Raw genomic sequence first — 24,776 nt, 5'->3', positions numbered from 1 at the left:
CACAACTCTTCCTCACAGGACCGGTGTACTGTAGCACCTGGACCGCATCCCACTCCCCCAGCCGCCCCAGGACAACATCCACCTCTACCAGAACAACGGGGAGGAGGGGGGGGGGTGGCTCCTGTTTTGTTTTTTTTGGAGGGTGGGGGGGTCGTCGTTGTTGTTTTCGGGAGGGGGAGGTCAGGTCGGCTCTGCGGCCGGGCAGGGACTGCTCCCGGGCCGGGGGGGATCGCATGCATGACACAACGCAAAGGCGAGAAACCCACCATCAGCATCCAGGAGCACATGGCCATTGACGTGTGCCCTGGCCCTATCCAGCCCATCAAGCAGATCTCGGACTACTTCCCCCGCTACCCGCGGGGACTGCCGCCCTTGGTGCTGCCCCCGCGCGCCCCAGCCGCCGCGGGGGGCGGGGGCGCGTCCGACAGTGACCCGGTCCGCTGCGGCGCCGAGGACGGCCAGGACCGGGCGGCTTCGGCGGGCGGCGCCACGGCCGCCACCTCCTCCTCGCAGGCCACCAAGAGGGACGAGGAGCCAGATGTGGAGGGCTATGACTCAGATGACTCCAGTGAGTGACCCTCCCTCTCTGCCTCTCCTTTACACTCCGACTCTCTTGCAGTGGCGTCAGTTCAGAACAAGCTAAGGTATGGCAACATGACTGGTGTCTTGCACGCGCGCGACACCAGTCATGTTGCCATACCTTAGTAACAGGCATGATACATTTTTTTTTAAGAAGTACATTTTATTTCATTTTTATTTTTTCGGTTGTTCAAGTGCAGCTAAACTTGGCATGTTAGTAAACGTGCCACAATTAACAATAATGCATCACACCTGTGCAGCTGACCTCCGGAACCTGGGAATATACCATTTTGTCAAGATGGGGAGAACAAACGGGTGGAGAATATAATTATAATACCTTGTTAAAGTGACCATTTTGTTACATTTTGAATTTGTAGTTATTTTACTGTAATTTAACAACATAATAACCAGAACAGATATACAAAGAGACATTCATGGATTTCTATTTATTTTCCCCCCTTGACCCAGGGTATGGCAGCTGCATACCCCTGCCATACCCAATTGACGCCCCTGTTCTCTTGTCTGCCCCCCCCCCCTCCCTCCCTCCCTCCCTTGATGTTGCCCCCCCCCCCCCCTGATTTATACTTAGTTTGCGTGCCTGTGTCTGGCCCCAAAAATAGCAGATAAAGCCGTGAGCTCGCACATCTGCCACTTTCTGGGCGAGACACAAAACTATAAATCAAGGCTTTAGATGTCTGTCAGCCGTGCCCCGGTGCTTTTAGCCCCCCTCCCTCCCAAACCACCCTTTCTCCGATTACTCTCCATTTTCACCACCGGTTGCCAGGCACCTCTGCGGTGGTGGCTTGGCTTTGTGCCGTTATCTTTCCCCTTTTTCCCTTTCCTTTGACCACACTCCCCTGCATCTGTTGTGTTCTCCTCTCCCAGGTCTCCCGTTGCGAGTCCATATATGTGTATTTATTTAGCGTGGTGGTGGTGGATTTGATTGTTTGTGAGTCCACGTCTTCCCGCGTGGAGCTTCCAGCTCCTAACTCTTGGGCTTGTCGACAGACTGCCAACTGTTGCTGCCTCTGCGATGACTGTGTGACTCCAGCGGTTCCGCTCTGCTCGTCTTTAAGTCTCTCCCTAATGAGGACGAGAGACGCATGATGAGGCTTGATGATGATTTAATGTCCCCGAGGGGTATGTGTGTGCAGGGTGACTGTGCAGAAGATTCTGTGCGTGCGTGCGTGTGTGTGTCCCCTTTTTATTTACCTATTCTATTTATTTATCCAGGGGTTTCTTGGTTCATTGATTCATGTGACTCTATCCGCTGTCGATCACCTGTTTGTATGATTCATTGCTTCCTTCCAGCGGCGGGCTCCTCCGAGTGTTTGTTTAACTCTGAGAGTGTAAAAGGCGAGACCATTTTGACACTCTCAGAGTTAAACCAACACTGAGGGCTTTTGCTGTGTGCGTCTGTAGGCGTATTGTTGAGCCGCGGGGAGCAGAGGTTGTTTACATTCATACGCAGGGCTTTGACGAGACAGGGAAGTTATGTGTTGTCTCCCGCGTCTCTGAGCATCATATCGTCGTTGTCGGCTGGAAACCTTGTATGTCCAAGATCGTTCGTTTTGTATTTATCATTTTAAAAATGAACTAAACTAGTGAAAATAGCAGATCTACAAGCACACAACGCCTCGCGGTGCGAGGCGTTGTGTGCTTGTAGATGTGTGCTGTTTTCACTACTTTTGTGCGACAGCCTTCTATGATGAAGCAGGGCTTTACTTGGTGAAAAAACGTACAAACTTGAAACTTGGAGATACGAGGTTTCTGCCCGACAGTGACGATATGTATGTGTGCAAGGCGCTCGCGTGTGCGTGAGTGAGTGTGTGTGTGTTTGAAGGCACTGATTGAGGTGCATGTGCCTGCGCGCTCGCGTCAATTCAACGATAATGACTTGTTGAGCGTAGAAGGGAGCATTCCTTTAATCTAACGCTGGGTTGTCACGGGCGATAGAATCACTGTGAATCCTGTGCTGGACAACAAGACACGGGCTCTGGCGTCCACAGTACTGTGTATTATCATTTTATGCTTTAACTATTGAAAAATAGCAGATATACAAGCTCACAGCGCGGCACCGAGTGCCGCGCTGCGAGCTTGTAGATCTGCTATTTTTGAAAAGTCGTGAAAGCTACAGGTGTAGAGAGACGTCCCTGTTAAGAGACTAACCTTCTAATGAACCCCACCAACACCAAACCACTCGTGCTCAACAACAGGGATGCAACCATTAATCAAACTACGGTAATTGATTTAATCGATTATAAGCTCACAATGCGCATGGTCAGCTTGTAGATCAGCTATTGTCAGTGCTGTGTTCTACCTGAAACGCACTTATACGGCGTCTGCTTTCGGAAATAAAAATATGAATAGCGTCTGCCCTCGTGAAACCTTTCAAAGTAGCATATTTAATAGGCATCAAATCACTGGCGTCTGCCCTGGCCACACGAATAGCCGCGGATCAGATTAGAGTATGCCCTCAAAAAAAGTCTAGAACACACCACTGGCTATATTTGTGCGACAGTGTTAACTATAATATAGGGTTAAAGTGGTTAATCAGCCTAATCAATTTAGTCAACTATAAAAAATTAAAATAAAACAATTTATCACGTTGATTGTTACAAATGATCCACACACACACAAAAAAAACACGCTTCTCGATTATTCGATTGACCGAAAGAGTAATCTGCAGAATAATAAGTACATAATCGACAGTTGCAGCCCTACTTAACCATGCCTTTTCTCACGGGGAGCACTGGATAGAATGGCTTCTGGCGCTCTACAGTCAGGGTTCTCTCGTGATTGCAGGTTAACGCGTGACGGCAGCGAGGCTTCTCCAAAGAGTTAATCCATGTACTGTCACATGCACGAGGGTTTAGGGCAGCTCTAATCCAGAGCTGGACAGCTAGGGGGGGAGGGTAGAGAGCACAGCCAACAGGTCTGCTCTGGCAGATGTTCATATGCCTTCGTGAAAGGATACCATCGTTGCTGTCGGGCAGAAGCAGGGACGTGCTGGGCCCCTGATTCAGCCCGGGAAAAAGAGTTGGAGAGGCCCTCATTTTTTTTTTTTTTATATATATTTCGTCGTTGTCGGGTGGAAACCTTATATGTCCAAAACCGTTTGTTTTGTATTTATCATTTTAATAACGATTTAAACTAGTGAAAACAGCCGATATAACGATTTAAACTAGTTGTGTGCTTGTAGATCTGCTGTTTTCACTGCTTTTGTGCAACGGCCTTGTATGATGAAGCAGGGCTTTGCTTTGCAAAAAAAATTATACATTTGAAACTTGGAGATACGAGGTTTCTGCCCGACAGTGACGATTTACGTTGTTGGCCGCACAGCCCCCAAAATGGAACCAATGGTCAGCACGTTCCTGGGCAGAAGCCATATTGAAATATGGCTTCTTTTTTTTTCATAAATGAAAGTAGGGCTGTCACAATTATTCGGTCTAATTGCAATTATTTGAGGTAATCGCAATTATTTTGCATAATCGTCATAATCGTTTCCATGTTGAGAAATGTTAATATAGTTACAAACACTTTCAAGAAGTAGTGGAAATAGCAGATCTACAAGCTCACAATGTGTCACCATGTGACGCGTTGTGAGCTTGTAGATTAGCTATTTCCACTATCAATGTTCTTTTTTTAGGTATAAAATTGTCAAATATGTCAGTAATTTCTTTGTATATTTAAGTTACGTGTCATGATTGCCACGTGCAACTTCAAAGCCTAAAAGCCAAACAGAAATGCAATTGTCAACGACAAATGCACAATTAAATGATTTGAGAGACAATTAATCGTCATGTAAAATGTCATAATCGTGACAGCCCTAAATGAAAGCCCTATTTCAGTGTTTCTCTAGCCTCGGAAACCCAGACTTTTATTTTGGCGAGAGTGTTTCTCAAACGTATACATTTCGAGGTCTCCCCATTCCCAAGGTCTCCCCAATGTAACAGTTTTTGGACATAGGCCTAAAAAGGTTTCTGCAACAGCGAAGATAATGGTCTTATCGAGAGGGGTAAACAGAAGCGGAGAGTAGCTTTCTCTCCCACGTGAGAAAGTAGTTGCCACACCAGTTATATACTGCTGTGTGCAAAAATGTGATTTTGTGCTGGCAAGGGTATTTGTTTGTTTTCTGTCGACAGCGACGTGGTGTGTCTGCACAAGAATTAATGTGATTCATTACAGAAAACACTTCAGTATAGATTATAATGCTATTTAGTCGGAGAGAATTCTGTCTGCGTGTATAATATGTACTGCGAGAGCTAAACATGGTGGCTTTGACATCCGCCGCCACTTCCCTGCAATTTTTCCACATCCTTAAGCCACACTTATCTGAGTAAATCGGTGGATGAGTTGTTCTATGCGCCGGCTTTATGAATAGGCATGGAAAATTACAATTCATGGTCTTGAGAGGGAGCTATTATACATCATATTAGCACTTTGCGTCCAAGGTGTCAGTTCAGCATGAGTTGCACTCAGTGGTGTCGCACGAAATTATGGGCCCTGGGTCCAAGGAAGCGCATTATTATGTATTCTTTTGTGCTACCATTGAAAAATAGCAAGCTCACTGCGAGCTTGTAGATTTGCTATTTTTGAAAAATCTTGAAAGTTTGTGCAAGTGCAAGTCTGAATATTTCAAATCATGTTTCTGTCAGTGGTGCTCAAACCTTTTCATGTGAAGGACCCCCAAAATGATATGGCCACGGACCCCCAAAATGATATGTATTGGGAAACGGACCCCCATCTCAAAATATTTAGTTCCACTAAAGGACCCAGACCCAATAATTAAGGCCCCTCCACCTTGGGCCCTAGTAACTCAGTCCCACTACCCTGCCCCCCCCCCCGTGTGTGACGCCCCTGGTTGCACTGCAACGCTGCACGTTCCCCGCGGACAGACCCCGCCAGACAGTGCATTCACAGTGGCACCAAATTAACCATCTGACGAACACCTGAGGAGACGTCGGCGACGTGCCACGCCATTAATCCGGCGTGTCGGACTGTGAGACTGCACAGTGCAAGCACCGTGACAACGAATGAATAATAATAAATAAAACGTCTTTGGAAGGACTGCTGGCAGAGCAGAGGCACCAGAGACCAGCCTGCCATGACAAAAAACCCACACCTGCAGTGCTAAACGAAGTCTAATGAGGGGAGACACGGTAAAGAAAACAACTCGGCCGCTCGGCTCTGATGATGCAACGTCGCAAACCATATCCCCAAGAGGCACAGTTTATATGCCGGGGGAATGTGTGAGGGGAGACAGGGTTGCTCGCTGGAGCAACGAACACACGTTTCTCTTTGACCACGTGGACCCTAGAGTCCCTACTCTGGGGGGGGGGGAGGGAGGGGGGGGGGGCGAGCAGACCTACAAACTTACGACGCGTAGCAGCGACACAGATTGTGAGTTTGTAGATCAGCTATTTTCCGTAAAGAGATTTGGTATTCAGAGCAGTGGTTCGCAAAGTGATGGTAGTTCTAATCCATTAGCCTAAAGTGAAACATGAAAACATTTGCTAAGTGGCTAAAGAGATATATTTGTGTATACAATGGAGTATCTCGCCTCGGTTTAGGGCTTGAGAACAAACCTCTCCTTCAAATCAAGGCTACTTGGAACCATTTAAGAGCTGGGATTTCAACTATTCAGTGTCTCGACGTTTCTGCATACAGTATCGTCTGGTGATTCAGAGAGCCATCGACTTCACACCGTGACAAACTTCTCATCATCTTTTTGGCAGTGTGGCGGCTAGCATTCTAGTTCAAATGGAACGCTGGCGGAGCCCAGTGGGGTGATTCTGTGCAATCTGTTGCTTTGCGACAGTTGGATTTGAATGTCTCTCTGTCAAAGATGGGTTTAGAACCGTGACTTGATCCGTCTCCACTGGCACTGCCGCGTCTAATGGTAGAGAAAAGGAGCCATAACTCCTTCCTGTTTGCGATTCAAAAAAGCAGCAGCCGTGCCATAAATTGGTTCAGCGCGGCCTTGTGGACTTGATCTACTATCTGTATTACTCCTCTAACCCATTCAAACGGGGAAAGCATCTGCTTCATTTTAGATTGTAGCATTGGCTAGGAGAATCCTTGACAACTGCTGAAAGTTGGGGTCCCATTAAATTAACTATATAGGATAAAACACACAAAAATAAATCTGCTTTAAGTAGCATTTGAGGGGTCAAACTAGGTGTTTTTCATGATTCTGAATCCATTGCAAGCATTTGTTTTACACGAAAAACATGGGGCGAAAAAAGCCCCCACAAAACTATGGTTTAGTGATGAGTCATCACTTTTCATCACTGTGGGAGCCGCCTTTACCCCAAGGAACGTTTTTCGTGCAAAACAAATGCTTGCAATGGATTCAGAAACATGAAAAAACCCTAGTTTGACCCCTCACATGCTACTTAAAGCATATTTATTTTGGTGTGAATTTCAGTTTTTTGTGAGATGTGTTACTAGACACCTTTACAAACACATTGGTGAAGAAATCATTTGGTAAGGAATTTATTCCAGGACTTTTTAAGATATCCCCCGACTAATACATGGAGATCCGTACTGATACATTGGGCTAATACACACAAAGAGAAATGTAGGAACGGTTTGCACCGCTCAAAAATAGCAGATATACAAGCTCACAGCATGTCACGTTGAGCCACACTGCGAGCCTGTACATGTGCTATTTTTAACACAAATCTTCACTTCAGGGGGACCCTGGCACAAAACATTTTCAGATGGGGGTCTGCGGCCAAATACATATCATTTTGAGGGTCACTGACACACCTTTTTTTATATTAACCACTTGAACCCTTTTCTTTTCAAATCTTTTTTATTAAGGTACAATGTCACAATGAGGCAGGTATAGTGATGGCACCCCAAATCACATTCCAATCACAACAATCATTGATAAAAAATAGCACAGGATCTGAGGCGATCACGGTACGTACACATTCAGTTGTAAGGAAGAGAAACCCTGCCCATAAGAGATAATAAAAGAAAACATTTTTTCCCCATATACCCAATTTAGTGTCAAGCCAATTCCCCCATCCCCATACTCTACGTTTGACCTATCCCTGCTAATCCCCACAGTAGCCATTGGGAGGGTGAAGACAACAACGGGTCTCCTCCGATACCCGATCCGTCATGCCACCATCTTCTTTTCACCTGACATTAAGGAGCTTCACCAGGGCTGCGTAACGCATGTGGAGGTACACGCTATCCTCCCCGGTTCCACCCCTCTCTGAACAGGCGCCCTGACCACTGTGGGAACCGTTAATGCAGAGACAAAATCTGTTCCTCCTCCCCAATCGACTTCCCTCCCACGAACACAGCCAATTGTGCTCGTTGGAGCGCCCGGCCAAGCCGAATGCACCATGAAGGTAGTGCTCCATGGTGGTGGACAGGAAGTTTAACCTGCCCACCCAGACGCCCCAATACTGGACTGCCACCGGGTCCCAAAAGGCAGCCCCCAGACATCAGAAATTAAAAGAAAAAAAAAACACATAAACATAATAGGATATATAATCCCAGAGGGAAGGTGCTATGTGTCGACATATCTATCCAAAAGGTTAAAAGAAATAATAATAATGTCCATGAGTCAGTTGTAAAATAGAGAGAGGCTGCTGTTATAACCAAAAAGAAAAAGTAACAAAAGTAGTAGTGATACCACCTCCCAACCGGCAGAGGCAGTGTAGAGCCATTGTCGAGCGAGGTTCAGAGTTCAGAGTTCACAGTTTGGTCCATCCTGTCAGAGGCGCCACAATGGCGGCCACTGACCAAAAACAACCAACCAACTCAGGCTATCAGCATATTAAAGCCACATAGTAGGAAGAAAACAACGAAAACATGTCGAGAAGTCTCGACTACAATCATGTCATCATAAAGTGCAAAGCATTCGATCGCTCTCTAACACTTAACTAAACCGCCGTAACGTAATCGTCATGTACGGAGAGAAAGAAACAGCGCATATTAGCATACCACAGGCACAATAGAATTCGCCGTAAACAAAATACCTAATTGAGTAAACAAGTGGTTCGCATTAACCGTTGGAACGGACATGTCTACATACGCCGTTTGATCATATAATATCAGTCAGAAAAAGGTTGCACATTTACGTTAGAAAAGGAAATAGGAAAAATAAAAGAAAGAAAAACCCCCGTTAGCATGTACTAGCTAGCTAGCCAACCCCACACACTATCGACCATTCCACAAGCTACTGTAAAACAATACAAATAAATAAAAAGTGGCGTAGCAAATAACACAAGTCAAACCCATCTAAACATTTACTTAATACTGTAGTATCAACTGTGGAGTACGAGAGATCGACCATATATGTGTGTATAAAAATAAAAAAGTAGAAAAATAAATAAATAAACAATTACTGGAGGATATATAGCATGTTAGCATGTGTTAGCTGGCCAAGCAAGCCAGTCCAATGTACTTCTACAGTCCCTTCTCAAACCGATGCGGTCGAAGTTGAAGGCGATGTCCCCTCGTTCCGCCCCTGGTTCTTCTTCAAAAAGTCTGCGGCTTCTTTTGGAGAGGAAAGATGTTTCCTCCCCTCCGCGGTGGTTATGAAGAGTCGAGATGGATGTAGGAGCTTCGGTTTAAAGCCGCGTTTGTACAGGGCGGACATCACGTCTCGATAGGCCGAACGCTGTTCGACGATTTCTTGTGGCAGGTCCTCGAAGATCTGAACAGGGGTCCCCTTGTAATTTAGGGTTCCCCTTCTCTTCCTGGCGTCTTGGATGATGGCGTCCCTGATGCGGTGACGGTGGACACGAGCTATTACAGCCCGAGGTCTGGCACCAGGCCCAGGCCTGGGAGCCAAGGCTCGGTGCACTATGTCAAGCTCGGGCGCTTCTGGTAGCAGATCCTTGCCCATAATGTCGACAAGTAGGTTAGAAAAAAAGTTATTAGGCTGGTCTTTTTCGATTAGTTCGGGTAATCCAATTATACGGACGTTATTTCTACGCCCCCGGGACTCAATGTCGACGACCTTGGCCTTGATTCTAACATAATTATCCTCCAAAGTATCACATCTAGCGTCCAGCTCGGCGAGCTTGTCGGAACAACGCGACGCGTCCTCCTCCAATGTTGTCAGACGCTGTCCCTGGTCAGAGAGCTGGATTTGCACGTTGTCTATTTTCGCCTCCAGTGAAGCGATGGTTGCATTAGTTGCCTTGAATTCGGAGGTTATGGATGCATTTAATTCGTCAAACCGTGTGAGAACAATGGCCAAGTCCGCAGTGGTTAATGGCGCCGGCGGGTCGTCCTTCTTGGTGACCTGGCGTGTCTGCGGTTTTGCAGGGACCGCTGGTTTCTGCGAGTTCGACATTCTACAATCTTCTTTTTCGGTTCAAATCGATGGAAAGTCGTAAAGGATGCTATTACTGCACTTTTAGTGTCGTTTAAAGCAAGTGAGGCTCTGAAAATAACTTTTTAAAGAAAGTGAGAGCAGGAGCTCCTCAAACACACTGCTGTCTTAACCACTTGAACCCTAACGTCCATATTCTGAGAACTTTAGCCAAAAATAGCAGATCTACAAGCTCACATCATCGGCTATTTTTGGCAAAGAGTACAGAGTGAAAGGTCAAGTTTATTAAGTATTGACGGTTCAAGTGGTTAAATATCTGAAAAAAACAAATTGACATGAATCCAAAATACACTGATGATTGTGCTGTCAAACAATGTAAATATATGGAATCTATGAACAGTTTGTGTGGATCCCTGTTTCATCTCTCTCTCAACTAAGGGGTCCTCGGCCTGAAAACGCTGAAAGACCCCTGCTTTAGAAGGCATTTGTAGAATGGACCTCAGGTCTCAGTGGGCTACGGGGAAGCAGCAGCATTCTCCCGTATGTACAGATCACACAGGGACATCTCTCTCCCCCCGCTAGGGAACCTGTTTGCTAATTTGCATAACAGCGGCGGCAGTGTTCATTTCCTTCTTTTTTTTCTCCCTTTTTTTTCGATTAAATGTGACTCAACCTGTGATTTTAATTGAAATGGAAAAGTGCATCACCCACCAAGGGTCCTCTGCTCCCCTATGATGGGAGCAATCACAACCAATTGGATACCGGGATCTCTGCCACATCGCTTAGCGCCGCGTTACTGGAGGGTGCACACAGGCGGCCGGGGGCACGTCACAACCCGCTGCCAAGTGGAAAGTATCCAAGTACGTTTACTCAAGTACTGTTTAAGGACAATTTTGAGGTATTTTTAGTTTCTTCAGTATTTCCATTTTTTCCATTTTTACTTCTACTGCATATCGTCACTGTCGGGGCAGAAACCTCGTATCTCCAAGTTTCACATTTGTAAATTCTTTCGCAAAGTAAAGCCCTGCTTCATCAGACAAGGCCGTCGCACAAAAGTAGTGAAAACAGCGCAAGGCCGTCGCACAAAAGTAGTGAAAACAGCCGATCTACAGTAGATCGGCTGTTACGCCTCGCACCGCGAGGCGTTGTGTGCTTGTAGATCGGCTGTTTTCACTAGTTTAAATCATTTTTAAAATGATAAATGCAAAACAAAAGGTTTTGGATATATACATCTCAGAGGAAAATATTGTACTTTTTACTCCACTACAATTATTTTAAATAAATCGTTAGTTACTATAGTTACTTTGTAGATTTTGACTATTATTAACATTACCCACCTTCAGCCCTATAATACATTTCGGCCATTTGAAAGTAACCACTCTACAAGATTGGTGAACTTAGATAGGTAGATCTGCACATTGTGATATCAACACTTTCATTCCATGCCAAATTTTGCACACACACTCCTTGCCTGCCAAACCACAACCTCCACCCATCAATTCTCACATGAACCTCTTCTAGTGCCACCATGAGGCCGATTCTTGCCAAACACATTTTTGGACACTGCTCCTACAAATTTCGACCTAAAATTACGCAAATCGGTACACAATTGGTCTACACTCATGTCTTCAACATGGATCTGTCCCATATAGCGCCACCATCAGGCCGAATTTTTCAAACACTTTTTTGGACACTGCTCCTACACATTTTGCTCTCAAATCACGCTGCGACCTGACGGTCGCTTATATCCCGATTTAGGGAGTCTTACTGGTAGTATTTCTACGTTGCAATATTGACTGTAATGAAATGTGAGTACCTTTTCCACCAGCGCCCTGTATGACAGGAGCAGGGCTCTTGTGTTTCCCAGAGATAAGCAAACGGAGCCACACACAGTGTGTTGACAGGAGCATGGAGCAGGTCGGTCGGTCGGTCGGGGTGCGTAACCGCTCTACCCTGAGACGTCTCGCTCTGGTAGCTCGCTGGCCTCTCCTCCACATGAAGGCGCTTGGGGGGTTTTAGAACTGCTTGGCCGAGGAAAAAAGAAGAAAAGAAAAGAGCAGTTAATTCGGTCTATTGTTGCATGGGAAGATAGTTGACATTTTGATAAGGAGGTTGGATTAATATTTCCAGAGAAAAGTAAGGAAGATATATGGAGGTGTTGAATGAAGAGGGTGGAGAGAGGAGCGGGGGGAGGCAAGCGTACCATAACGACCCGTTTAGGTCGTCGTACGACGATGATGGTGCTGTGCTCTAGCGATGGGACGATACGCGATATTATCGTATGTCGTGATAAAAAACACTCACAATAATCGTATCGTGGATATTTAATTTATCGTGATAATCGTCCTCTGTCACGCACTGGGATCGATCACCTTTTATTTGCTGAGCTGCATATCCAGTACCATTTAAACCCTCTAGAATTGGTAAAAGGTACTTATAATATAAATACTTAGTCTTTTTTTCACTCTATCAAAAGCCTTTGCCAAAAAATAGCAGATCTACAACGTGCCACGATGCGACGCGTTGTGAGCTTGTAGATCGGCTATTTTTTGGGCAAATGTTCCACCCCAGGATAATGGCGTTTGATTATCGCGATAATATCGTAAATCACGATTTCTTTTGTCACAATAATCGTGATATGAAATGTTCACATCGTGCCATCCCTACTGTGCTCCAAAATATAATGGATGGCCAATCTGCACTACTAAAGTACAAGCCTGCAAAACTGAAAATGTCACAGATGCAGAGAAAATTTCACACAGGTCTCATCATAACACACTCTTTAATGTAATGAGGGATTCCATTTGCTGCCCAGCCCAGTGCCCTAGAATCCTATTACGGGTATCTGTGAACTGTCATCTGATAATAACCTGGTGGAACACACCGCAGTGCATGGCCTGTAGGTCTCCTGACTATAGCCAAGGGCTAATAAAGCCGGTCAGGAGTGTCACACCGTTCATAACATATGTTTTTTATTGGTAGCCTTAGCCTACTATTGGTGTAGTGAACATTATTGCTAATATCGGGACTTTCCTTCTGCACTGAGTGAATATTTGCCCGGAGTCAATGCCCGAATCACACAGAAATGAGTCTGCTTTTGCTCTACCGTTATCCCGCTAAGCCCATTATGTAATCATAATGCCAGCTATTAGAGTACAGAGACCCGATTTGACATTTGGGGTCGTCGTGAAAAGGGGCAAATTGTGTTTTGTTTTTTTTTGTTTGTCACACCTTGTACACAGTAAAATCCTCAGCGTCCACTTATCACCCTGAGAGTGGACAAAATGGAACCAAATGGAGCCGAGAGGGTCCATTTGGATACTATTATGGTTACTATTATGTCCATTCTCAGAGTTAAAGGAGAACTTTGTTTTCTTTAAACCTGGGCCCTATTTTTAGATAGATCACAAACTAAGGGTGGGTGTGTGTGTGTGTTCCAAATTGGGTTCCTGACTATTGGAATTAGTCCATTCGATTGCCCCTGGACAAGCCAGTAATTAAAACTATGCAACTTTGTTTTATCTAATTTTATCCCTGTAGACCAGGGGTCCTCAATAGGCGTACCGCGGTCCATGTCCGGACCGCGAGGCACCGCCGACCGGACCCAGGACGAATTATAGTAAAAAAAAAAAAAGTGGAAAAATATCTCCACGTTTTCGTTTCCACTTCTCGTTGTATTCATTCACTTTCATTGCATGCGCTGAGTGTGTGTGAGAGAGAGAGAGAAAGAGAGAGAGACAAGCGCTGATTGGCTGATGCCGGGCAACAGAGTATTATGGGCTGGCATCTCTATGACAACGATGCGCTGATAGGCTGTTGCCACAGACCGCAGAAGTTTTCGGAGCAGCAACAACAACAGCAGTAGCTTCAGCCACCAAAAACGCAACTAGTTATAAATCAGTTGGGTTTCATTCACGCAAAACATCATCATCGTGAATACGTTTGCAGGATTGTAATCTTATCTCCAGAGACCAGAGTTTGTCGCGTCGTGCCACGGCCCGTGACGGCTGCCTCTCTTTCTGCATGGATGTTGTTCTCCCATGGTTCTCCCCACCGGGGGAAATGGATGTGCTGTGTGGCAGCGCGCCGCATCCAGTTGGGGTTACCGTGCGGCACTTAAAACTCACTGGACGCCATAAACGTCTATTACGTCTTTGATCCTTAGTGCCATAAACGTCTTTTACGTCTTTTTAATTAATCAAAAGTTTTATAATTTTTTCATAATTGTAATTTCAAAAAAATCACTCTAGAAGTTAGCCATGAGCCTCCGTGACCGGAGCGATACGGCCGATTTGACTGTAGCACCAGTGTAACACAGTCCGACGGGAAATCGGTATAACCAAACATTGGTTCCGGCCGTTTAAATGTTATCTTAAAACGTTCGTTTATACACTTCCCGTGCTTCCCTGACGAACTATAAGTACTCCAAAAACTCAGAAAATTCACGGGAAACCAGCGGTGCCATCCATTTGGCGATTGCTATCCTTGATCGCGATCGCCAGGGCTCTAAAGTGTATAGCATGCTAGCTAAAAGGCCTGGCCAAAATGTAAACAACAAGGCCCAAACCAAAAAAAAGATGGACGTCTTCTTCCTTCTTCTGTTAGTTGATCAGATAGTAGGAGACCACCACCTGGTGGTTTTCACATGCCATTGCACTCCAGTTTACACACAGGCCCAGAGACAGCATTCACATATGATGATGATCAAGACATCTTACACATGTTCTATTGAAGCCCAAATCTAATGATAGGATATATATATATAAATATACATGTTTTCCTTTGTAAGAGGGGTAGTGTGGCTTTCGATAGAAGCATAGATTTATATATGTAATTTAAGTACAAAATATGATTTTGGCCCCCATAAAAAGGCAAAATTAAACAAAATGGCTGGCACCAGTTTTGTAGATTTTTAATCAAGGATGGCATTCAGTGAGTTAACGTGCGTCTATACCGCGACGCGACGCTGCACAGCCGTCCGCGTTCAGTGTGTGCTCCCCTGTCTCTGACGCGCGACACCTTGTTTTCATATCGATATTCACGTTGCGACACAAGCATAAATTATTCGAAGATTATCCCAGTTTGTTAAAAGAAACGAGAGCACTAGCGCAAAATATCTCTGCTCCACTTTGAACATTCTGTTCTCCCTGCTTTAATGGGTTGTTTCTCTTCAATCAAGTAAGGAGGAGTCCCCAGCCCAGATGACAGTGAAGTCATAATTTAAGGACCCTTTTAATAAAGAAATAAACGGGAAAAGACCATTACTGCATCAACAAACTACAAAAAAAAAACACATCAGCCATTGTAAAAAAATAAAAATAAGAAAGGGATCCCTAATTATGTAAGATGAACAATAGTGAGGGCAAGTGGCCATGACCTGAGGGCAAGTAGAACATGACCTGTACTTTCCAGACGGACAAGTGCCTCTGAGACCATGGTGTCAACCCCTGGTTGGTACTTTTTTGTATCTTAGCCTACTAATTAAGATTGACCGACATAATAAAAATAAGCGAATATAAATATATTAATATATATATATATATATATATATATATATATATATATTAATTGTTTTATTTTTTCCCCGGACCCGGACCCGTTTCAAAAAAATATCTGTGGACCTTCAAGATTTGTATTTGAGGACCCCTGCTGTAGACCACTGGAATAATGTTTTCTCAAGACAGATTTAAGAATATGTATTTGGCAAAGAGGGCGGAAAAAAGAATGATTGGCTTGCCTCCCTCGGACGGACGTGAACCGTCTGGGGGTGAACGAATGGACCGATTCCAATACCCTTCATTTGTCTTCCAAATCTTGAAAGAATTAGGCCCAAGTAAAAACCTGAATCCCTTTAATTGAACACTGAGGACTTTTATAGCCTACAGAAGTTGTGTAAAGTATACAGCAGTGGTGTAAAGTAACTAAGTATGGAGATTTGAATTCATGGATAATTTTTTGTATTTGTCCAATTCCTTAGACAAACAATTATTGAATTCAAGTCTCCATGGTGTGAGTAATCAATAAAAGAAAAAAGAAATCTTTGAATATATATTTTTAAAAGCGAACATTTGTAACTCAAATATTTGCTTCTGGGGGGTCCCTGGAACAACATATTTTGAGATCAGGGGTCAGCAGCCAAATACATGTAATCTTGGGGGTCCTTGACATGAAAAGGTTTGAGAACCACTGATTTTAGAAGAAGGATTTAGAAGACATTTATAGAATCGGGTCAAACATATTCAGAGATTGTTCACGATTTTTCTAAAATAGTAATAGTATAAATATTTTTCAATAGCTAAAGCATAAATTGATGGTTAAAGCGGTTAAAATCTAACAAGACACCATTCAGAACGGGTACACAAATTGTGTATCATTATTTTATGCTTTAACTAATGAAAAATAGCAGATATACAAGCTTGTAGATCTGCTAATTTTGAAAAATCGTGAAAATTAGAATTTTTATCAAGTGTCTCTTGAATCCTTCTAAGATTTTTTGAAAACCCCTATGTTTCTATGTCAGCAATCTGTCTAGCTATCGTCAAAGAAAAGGTATTTTTCACTTAACTGGAGCTCAGCTAGCCTGTTCTTGAGAGACTACTATGTCAGTGGTTCTCAAACCTTTTCATGTGAAGGACCCCCAAAAGGATATGTATTTGGCCACGGACCCCCATTCAACATATTTAGTTCCAGGGACCACCCAGAAGCAAAATTTGAGTTACAAACGTTCGCTTTGAAAAGACATATATTCAAAGATTTACACACATTTTCACGACTTTTTCAAAAATAGCAGATCTACAAGCTCGCAGCGCGGCACTCGGTGCCGCGCTGTGAGCTTGTATATCTGCTATTTTTCACTGGTTAAAGCATTCAATAATTCTAGGCCTAGAATGTGAGTACTTTTTCCACCACTGTGTGCTAAGGACACAGAGAGGGCATGAGTATGGAGCTGATTATGGAGTTGTACTGGTGCCTCTGGTAGCCTATCTGCTACGTCACAACAGATGACAACTCTGTCAAGGTTTCCACACATTGCTCTGCTTTGCAGCCTTGACCCTCGGTAGACGTGGTCAATTATTGACTCGGGTTGTTGACAGCATGTCCAAGTAGTATAAGCACACACTGTAACATCCAGAGTGTTAATTTAACTCTAACAGTCTACAAATGTGACCAAATGGACCACAGTGAAATGGATATATTTGGAGTTAACACTGAGGATTGTACCGTATGGCCATCGTGCATCATCTTTCTTGTTGTTCCTCCAGCAATCTGTGCAATCTTGATTGCTGAATTAATGTAGTTTCGTTATTATAGCAATATTTGTAATGTTTAACATACATACATTATTACTGGCCATAGCATGCAGTCTGCTGCTTCTGTCGGTAATATGAACATTTTATTGAAAAACATAACAAATGCATATAGCTAAATATTGATAAATATTCCTAGTTAGGTTAAAGGACCAGTAATAATTTCAAAGACAAAGTTATAGACTTTGTGATTGCTTGTTGAATTTATAAAGTGCCAAATTGACAATTTGACAAACAAAAAAAGAAGCCAGAAATCATTAATAATCAACCCCAAATATGGGTCCCACATTGAGGGGCCCCTAAACAAAACAGGGCCAAAAGCTTTTCCCACCATATTAGGTACAAATGTTCTTGTCAGTCATGTGACAGTGACAGTTAAACAGTTTGGATGCTAGAGCGCACCAAAAGAAAAGGTGCCACAAATGTGACAAGTTGGAATTTGTGTCCCTATGTGCAGTATGTGGGTGGGTGGGGGGTATTCTGCATTACAATGTGATTCTGCTGGTGTAAATATCCACAAGTGACTTGACTACTATAGCCATTCTCACAAACAATAAACTTCAGTCATCCTCTGAGGGAAGCATGGACCTAGAAAAACTCACAGTGGTGTAAAGTAACTAAGTACAATTTTGAGGTATTTGTAGATTTTGTACTTTACTCGAGTATTTCCAATTTCCAACACTTTTACTTCTAATCCACTACATCTCGGATCCAAATATTGTACTTTTACTCCACTACATGTATTTGAAACTTTAAGTTACTAGTTACTTTGCGGAAATACTACATTCTAATAATATAAAACATACATAAACCACTTTAGCCCTATTTTATACATTGTGAAATATGAGAGTACCTTTTCCAACACTGAAAACACATGTGTACCATTACCATAGGTTAATGTCATGGGTCTCGTCGACAACAAAATCCATTACCAATGAAAGTCCTTTCCCATCTCTAATAAATGTGTGGGCTTTCTTCACACATAAAACAAATAGAGTTGATTTTAAAAAACAACACCTCGCACTGCTGCGAGACGTGTTGGCGGTCAAAACTAGGCTTTTAGCCGGTGGACGTGTGCACTGGCTCTCATCACCGCCGGCTCATGTCTTCGCTTCGCACACAATTATGCTGAATATCTCATCAAGCGCTGTGGGAACATTTCACCTATGGTTTTAGATTGCATCGGAAAATAGAAAATAGAGAGTTTTCTTTTCTGCAGTGTTGACATCACAGTTGGCATGCGGTTTCATTTGATTTAGGGGGAGTTTGTCCTCAACATAATTATTCCTTGGGAGTGATACGAGTTTCTTTATATTGTGTTTTTCACCCTGACCTTCTGGCCAAATAGATTTCTTCTTGCGGTGTGTTCTGAAGTATACTGCAAAATAACTCAAGCGTGTAACTTAAGTCGACACTTTTTGCAGCAGAAAACTAACTTTAACAACTTTAATCCATGGCGTCTCTATAATTCATTATTGGCCAAACATACTGAAAGTTTATTTCAGAAATAGCTCAAAAGGTTGCAGGTCCCATCGTGTTGTGCTGTGAGATTTTAGATCAGGTATTTCTTTGTAATAAGGCTTAAGAGGTTAAATTGTCTTCACTTCTATTTCCATTTTAATGTTAATGCAACGCTGTACGGATGACATTTTCTACATATTCTCATAGGACTCACCTTAACATTAGGATATTGGAGAGTTCTGTCACGCTGACTGACAGATATCCGGTTTGGCATCTTTATTGACAGCGGGCTGCAGTCTCAGGGGCCTTTTGTTCCTATTGGAATCCATACTGCAGATAGATGATGAGGACTTTATTAGTACCCCATGAGAATCAATCTCAGGCTCAGTTCTGTATTTTTGCAAAGAGCTAGTGCTGTACTAATGCACTAATGTGATACACACACACACACACACACACACACACACACACACACACACACACACACACACACACACACACACACACACACACACACACACACACACACACACACACACACACACACACACACACACACACACACCAGCGACACACACACACCAGCGACACACACACACACACACGTGCACACACACGCATGCACGTGCACACACACAACAGTATCTTCAAACTTGCCACATGACAGCTTAATAGACAGTTTTGTGTGTGTGTGTGTGTGTGTGTTTGTGTAAAATGACAGTATAGTTTTGAGAGACTTTCCCTCTCAGCAGTAATGCACTGAGGTGATGATGTGCTGGTGTCTAAAAAGCCTGCCGTGCGCTCACTAATTGGCCTGAAACGATGCGGTTCCTGGAAGTCCTGATTATCATGGATGGAAAGTGCAGGGAAAGCTACGTTCTGCATACAGACGGTCCAATATAGAACACTCTGGTAGGATGTGTCACATCTTTCCGCAGGGGACTGCGTCCTACTAGGCTTTGAAGCCCAGAGCAGTGCATGGCTCTCAAAGTGGGGGTCCAGGGGACGCCCCCGGGGGTCCTCAAAGGGATAATTCACCCCCACAATGACTTTTTCCTATCGATTACTCTCACCCCATGGAGACTTGAATTCATGGATATCTTTTGTTTTTTGTCGCATTCCTAAGCCAGTAATAACTCTTTGTGTCTCCATAGGGAACAAAGCAAGCTCTTTGTGTCTCCATAGGGAACAAAGCAAGCTCTTTGTGTCTCCATAGGGAACCACTGCTGGTCGTCAAATGATTGGCTTAGGAATGCGACAAAAACAAAAAAAATATCTAATTCAAGATTACTCTGTGAGTAATCGATAGGATATATATATATATATATATATATATATATTAACAAATTGGGAGCCAAACTCATGCGGCCACTGGAGGTCGCTGTGCCAAAAATGAGTCATCTCGTTGAGAGACGAGACAAAGGGTTAACTTGGTTACATGCAGCCGCATCCGTTCTGTGTACCCTGTGAAAGACCCTGGTCCATACGTCATACCGTGGCTCGCAGAGAAACAAAATGGAGGATCTAGGCTGTATACACTTCCATTCTAGGCTGAAACATAAAAACAGCTTTATCTATGAATAAGGTGCAAAGAACGCCAGGGAAGCAGAGATCTGCCTGTTTTCACGGCGACACTTTACCGCGATGGTCGGCCCCGGTTTGGATTTTAGTTTCGCGAGCGTTTGTAAACAAATGGATCTTCTTCCTCAATCGTCAGTGGACACTCACGTGCACACGCACGAAGCTTCCGAGGCTCTTCAAAATTAAACGTAAGTGAACGGCGGCAGCAGCAACAGCTAGAAATGTTAGAAACCTTGGCTTCCCATGTGTTAAGGGTGCAACGGTTTACAAAATTCACGGTTCGGTTTGATATTTTGGTGTCACGGTTCGATACTTTTTCGATACAAAAAATAAACAGAAATGTCCTTGATTTATAAATGTATTTTCATAACTACGTATTTTTTTTTTGTTTTAACTTTGAACAATTATGGTACCCAACCTCTAGGGTAGTGGTTCTCTAAGAGGGCTCTGCGGACCCCTAGGGGTCCTTGAGGGGGTTCCAGGGGAATGTGGGTATGGAGTGGTACTGTGTTGTATTGTTCGGTACAGGGTCATTCGGTTCGGTACACCCTCGTATTGAACGGTTCGATATCGATACATGTACTGTATTGTTGCACCCCTAATATATATATATATATATATATATATATATATATTTGTTTTAACCCATTTAGAACGGGTACACATTTTGTGTATCATTATTTTATGCTTTAACTATTGAAAAATAGCAGATATACAAGCTCACAGCGCGGCACCGAGTGCCGCGCTGCGAGCTCGTAGATCTGCTATTTTTGAAAAATCGTGAACATTAGAATTTTGACCCGATTCTATAAGTGTCTTTTGAATCCTTCTAATTCTAGGCCTAAATGGGTTAAATTAATTCAGGTGTCCTTGAAATGAAAACGTTTTTAGAACCCCCACCACTGCGATGCGTGTAGAACACAGGGATTTGTCAGCCCTCTTCCCTCAGGGGAGCACAACCTCGCAGGGCTTTGACGACGTACCCCCAGAGGACTGAGGCTCTCTCAGAGGAGTTATCTCAGTATGTGGCGCCAGGGGTGTCACACCAAATTCTGGGCCCTGGGTACAAGGATTCACTCACATTTTGTGCTTTAACTATTGAAAAATAGCAGATATACAAGCTCACAGCGCTGCACCGAGTGCTGTAGATCTGCTATTTTGGGGGGAAAAAACAGCGCGGCACCTTGTACTGCTGTAGATCTGCTATTTTTGAAAAAACGTGAACATTTGTGCGGAGTCTGAATATTTCAAATCCTTCTAAGGTTTTTTGAAAAAACCTATGTTTCTATGTCAGTGGTGCTCAAATATTTTCATGTGAAGGACCCCCAAAATGATATGTATTTGGCCACGGACCCCCATCTCAAAATATTTACTTCCAGTGACCCCCCCCCCCCCCCCAGAAGCAGCATTTTAGTTACAAATGTTTGCTTAAAAAGTACATAAATTCAAAGATTTGCACACATGTCCACGTCTTTTCAAAAATAGCAGATCTATAAGCTTGCAGCGCACTGTGAGCTTGTATATCTGCTATTTTTCAATAGCTAAAGTATAAAATAATTAAGGCCCCTCCACCTTGGGCCCTAGTAACTCAGTCCCACTCCCCCCCCCCCCCCCCCCCTTGTGACGCCCCTGTGTGGCGCTAATAAATCCCTCCTCGGTGTCGGCTCAGGTCACTACCGGGTACAGGCAGCATTTGGCGTCTAATCTTGACCAGCAACACAGACAGCAGCTGGAGCTTTTGGATTTATAATTTTTTTTTACAACCGTTTAAACAAGTATATGCACAAGACGGCACATAGTTCCTCATAAATACCTGTATGTGCAGAGAGACCGCATCAGTGCAACAGAATGTTGCGGCCATCTTCCCTCCGAGTGCATCAAGGCTTTATTAGGCTTTTAATATCTTTTATTGCCTTATCTGATTTTAACCTATTCAGAACGGGGTACACATTATTGCGTAACATTATTTTATGCTTCAACTATTGAAGAATAGCAGATATACAAGCTCGGTGCCTCGCTGCGAGCTTGTAGATCTGCTATTTTTGAAAAATCGTGAACATTTGAATTTTGACCCGATTCTATAAGTGTCTTTTTGAATCCTTCTAAGGTTTTTTTGAAAAATCAATGTTTCTATGTCAGCAATCTGGCTATAGCCATCGTCAAAGAAAAGGTCCTTTTCACTCAACTGGAGCTCAGTTAGTTTGTTCTTGAGAGACTACTATGTCAGTGGTTCTCAAATTTTCCACGTGAAGGACCCCCAAAATGACATGTATTTGGCCACGGACCCCCATCTTCCCAGGGACCGCCCAGAAGCAACATTTTTGTTACAAACGTTCGCTTTAAAAATACATATTTGCACACATTTTCACGACTTTTTTCAAAAATAGCAGATCTACAAGCTCGCAGCGAGCTTGTATATCTGCTATTTTTCAATAGTTAAAGCATTCAATAATTCTAGGCCTGAATGGGTTAAAAGCTGGAGTTGTGGGCACACTAACGGATGAGATGGGAGAATGTGGATGTTTTATTGTACGGCGTTGGTTGCATTTATCATTTTATTTTCATTGGGTTTCATTAGCGTGACCTTCTCTCCCTAGCAACCACACTACACTCTAATTACGCCCCTCCCCCCTCTCCCCATCTCAATAATGTGCCTTTCATAGCCTGACTTGCATGTTTGTATTTTTAATGCTGTCTAGGGCAGGGGTTTTCAAAGTGGGTGACGGGGCACCCTGGGGTGCCGTGGCGGCAGTCCAGGGGTGCCGCGAGATCATTTGATAATATTTGGAATTTATTTGGACACTTGAAGTACAAAGTTATTTTCAGTCAGTTCTAACCAAAATGGCTATTATCTCAACGTTTTCCTCGCAACATAAACACTAAAATATCGTCACTGTCAGGCAGACTCTGTCGCACAAAACTAGTGAAAACAGCCGATCTACAAGCACACAACGCCTCGCGATGCGAGGCGTTGTAGGCTTGTAGATCTGCTGTTTTCACTAGTTTAGTACATTTTATAGATGATAAATACAAAAAGAAAGGTTTTGGACATACAAGGTTTCCACCCGACAATGACGATATGCTATAAATTTAAGGTGCTGGCCTGGGAGTGAAAATTTTAATGTAGGTGTGCCTCGGATTAAAAAAATATTTATAGGGTGCCCTGAGACAATAAAGTCTGGGCACCCCTGATCTAGGGCTGTCACGATTATGACATTTTACATGATGATTAATTGTCGCTCAAATAATTGCGATTAACAATTTAATGGAGTTTTTTGTCGTTGACAATTACATTTCTGTTTGGCTTGTAGGCTTTGAAGATGCACATGGCAGATATGACACGTAACCTAAATATACAAAGAAATGAAGGACATATTTGACAACTTCACACTTTAAAAAAAACATTGATTGTGAAAATAGCCGATCTACAAGCTCACAGCGCTTCGTATCGCGGCGCGTTGTGAGCTTGTAGATCGGCTATTTCCACTATTTTTCAAATGTTTGAACATATATAAACATGTTTCAACATGTAAACGGTTATGACGATTATCACAAAATAATTGCAATTACGTCAAATAATTGCGATTCTGCGATTATGTCATAATTGTGACAGCCCTAATGCTGTCATTTTGTATTTTAAAGGTAAAATAATGCCTGTTCGTTTAGAAGTTGTAAATAAAAGTGTTCCTAAAGAAATCGTCATCGTGGGCTTCTCCTCTGGATATGCAGCGGTGGATATGCAGGGCAATCATTACACTATCATGCAGAATAAATGATTATTGTCACACCATTGACCTGTGGTGTTTAGCATTCATCTTGCCACGTCAACTATAAACTAGCAAAGGATTCTTCTCTGTCGGCGCAATTACTGCGGCCGGTGGAATTCACACTCGGTCTAAAAAGGGCAAAGCGGGGGAGAGAGCACGTTAACGTTAGTTAAATAAAATAATATGGATTAATGGGTGCAACACGCAACACGATAGGAAAATGGAACAAATGCTAGCTAGTTCCCTTAAAGCAGGGGTCTTCAACAGAGGGTCCGGGACCCTTGGGGGTCCTCAGAGTTACTACAGGGGGTCCTCCAAATCTTCCAATTCTTTTTATATTAACAACTTGAACCCTAGTGTCCATTTCCTGAGAGAACTGTAGCCAAAAATAGCAGATCTACAAGCTCACAACGCCTCGCACTGCGAGGCGTTGTGAGCTTGTAGATTGGCTATTTTCGGCAAAGAGGTTTCGTGTAGAGGGGAAAAAGAGCAGACCAAGTACAGAGTGAAAGTTCAGGTTTATTAGCTTATGACGGCTCAAGTGGTTAAATATCTGAAAACACAAATTGACATGAATCCAAAATACACTGATTGTGCTGTCAAACGATAAAGCTATATGGAATCTATAAAAAGGTTGTGGGGGTCCCTGCTTCATCCCTCTCTCAACTAAGGGGTCCTTGGCCTGAAAACGTTGAACACCCCTGCCTTAAAGATTCCTATAAGGGGTTCCAAATGGACCCTAACCCTAACGACCCTAAATGGTGGTCCTTGAAA

The 24,776-nt window shown here is 43.4% G+C and overlaps 1 protein-coding gene across 1 annotated transcript in view; it reads left to right on the top strand.

Moving 5' to 3' along the window:
• Positions 1-237: 237 nt before the first annotated feature.
• doc2b (double C2-like domains, beta) overlaps positions 238-24,776 on the top strand; it is a gene marked incomplete at both ends in the record, with an annotated part of 177,156 nt that continues 152,617 nt past the window's right edge. The window contains one exon of the mRNA XM_080748791.1: positions 238-568. Within this exon, the coding sequence (XP_080604917.1) occupies positions 238-568 (331 nt within the window). The remainder of the gene's footprint in view (positions 569-24,776) is intronic.

The sequence above is a fragment of the Nannobrachium achirus genome (genome assembly GCF_963921795.1).
Source record: "Nannobrachium achirus genome assembly, chromosome: 19".
Taxonomy (NCBI): Eukaryota; Metazoa; Chordata; class Actinopteri; order Myctophiformes; family Myctophidae; genus Nannobrachium; species Nannobrachium achirus.
Note: the sequence above shows the minus strand (reverse complement) of the source record. Positions and strands in the feature narration are given on the sequence as shown.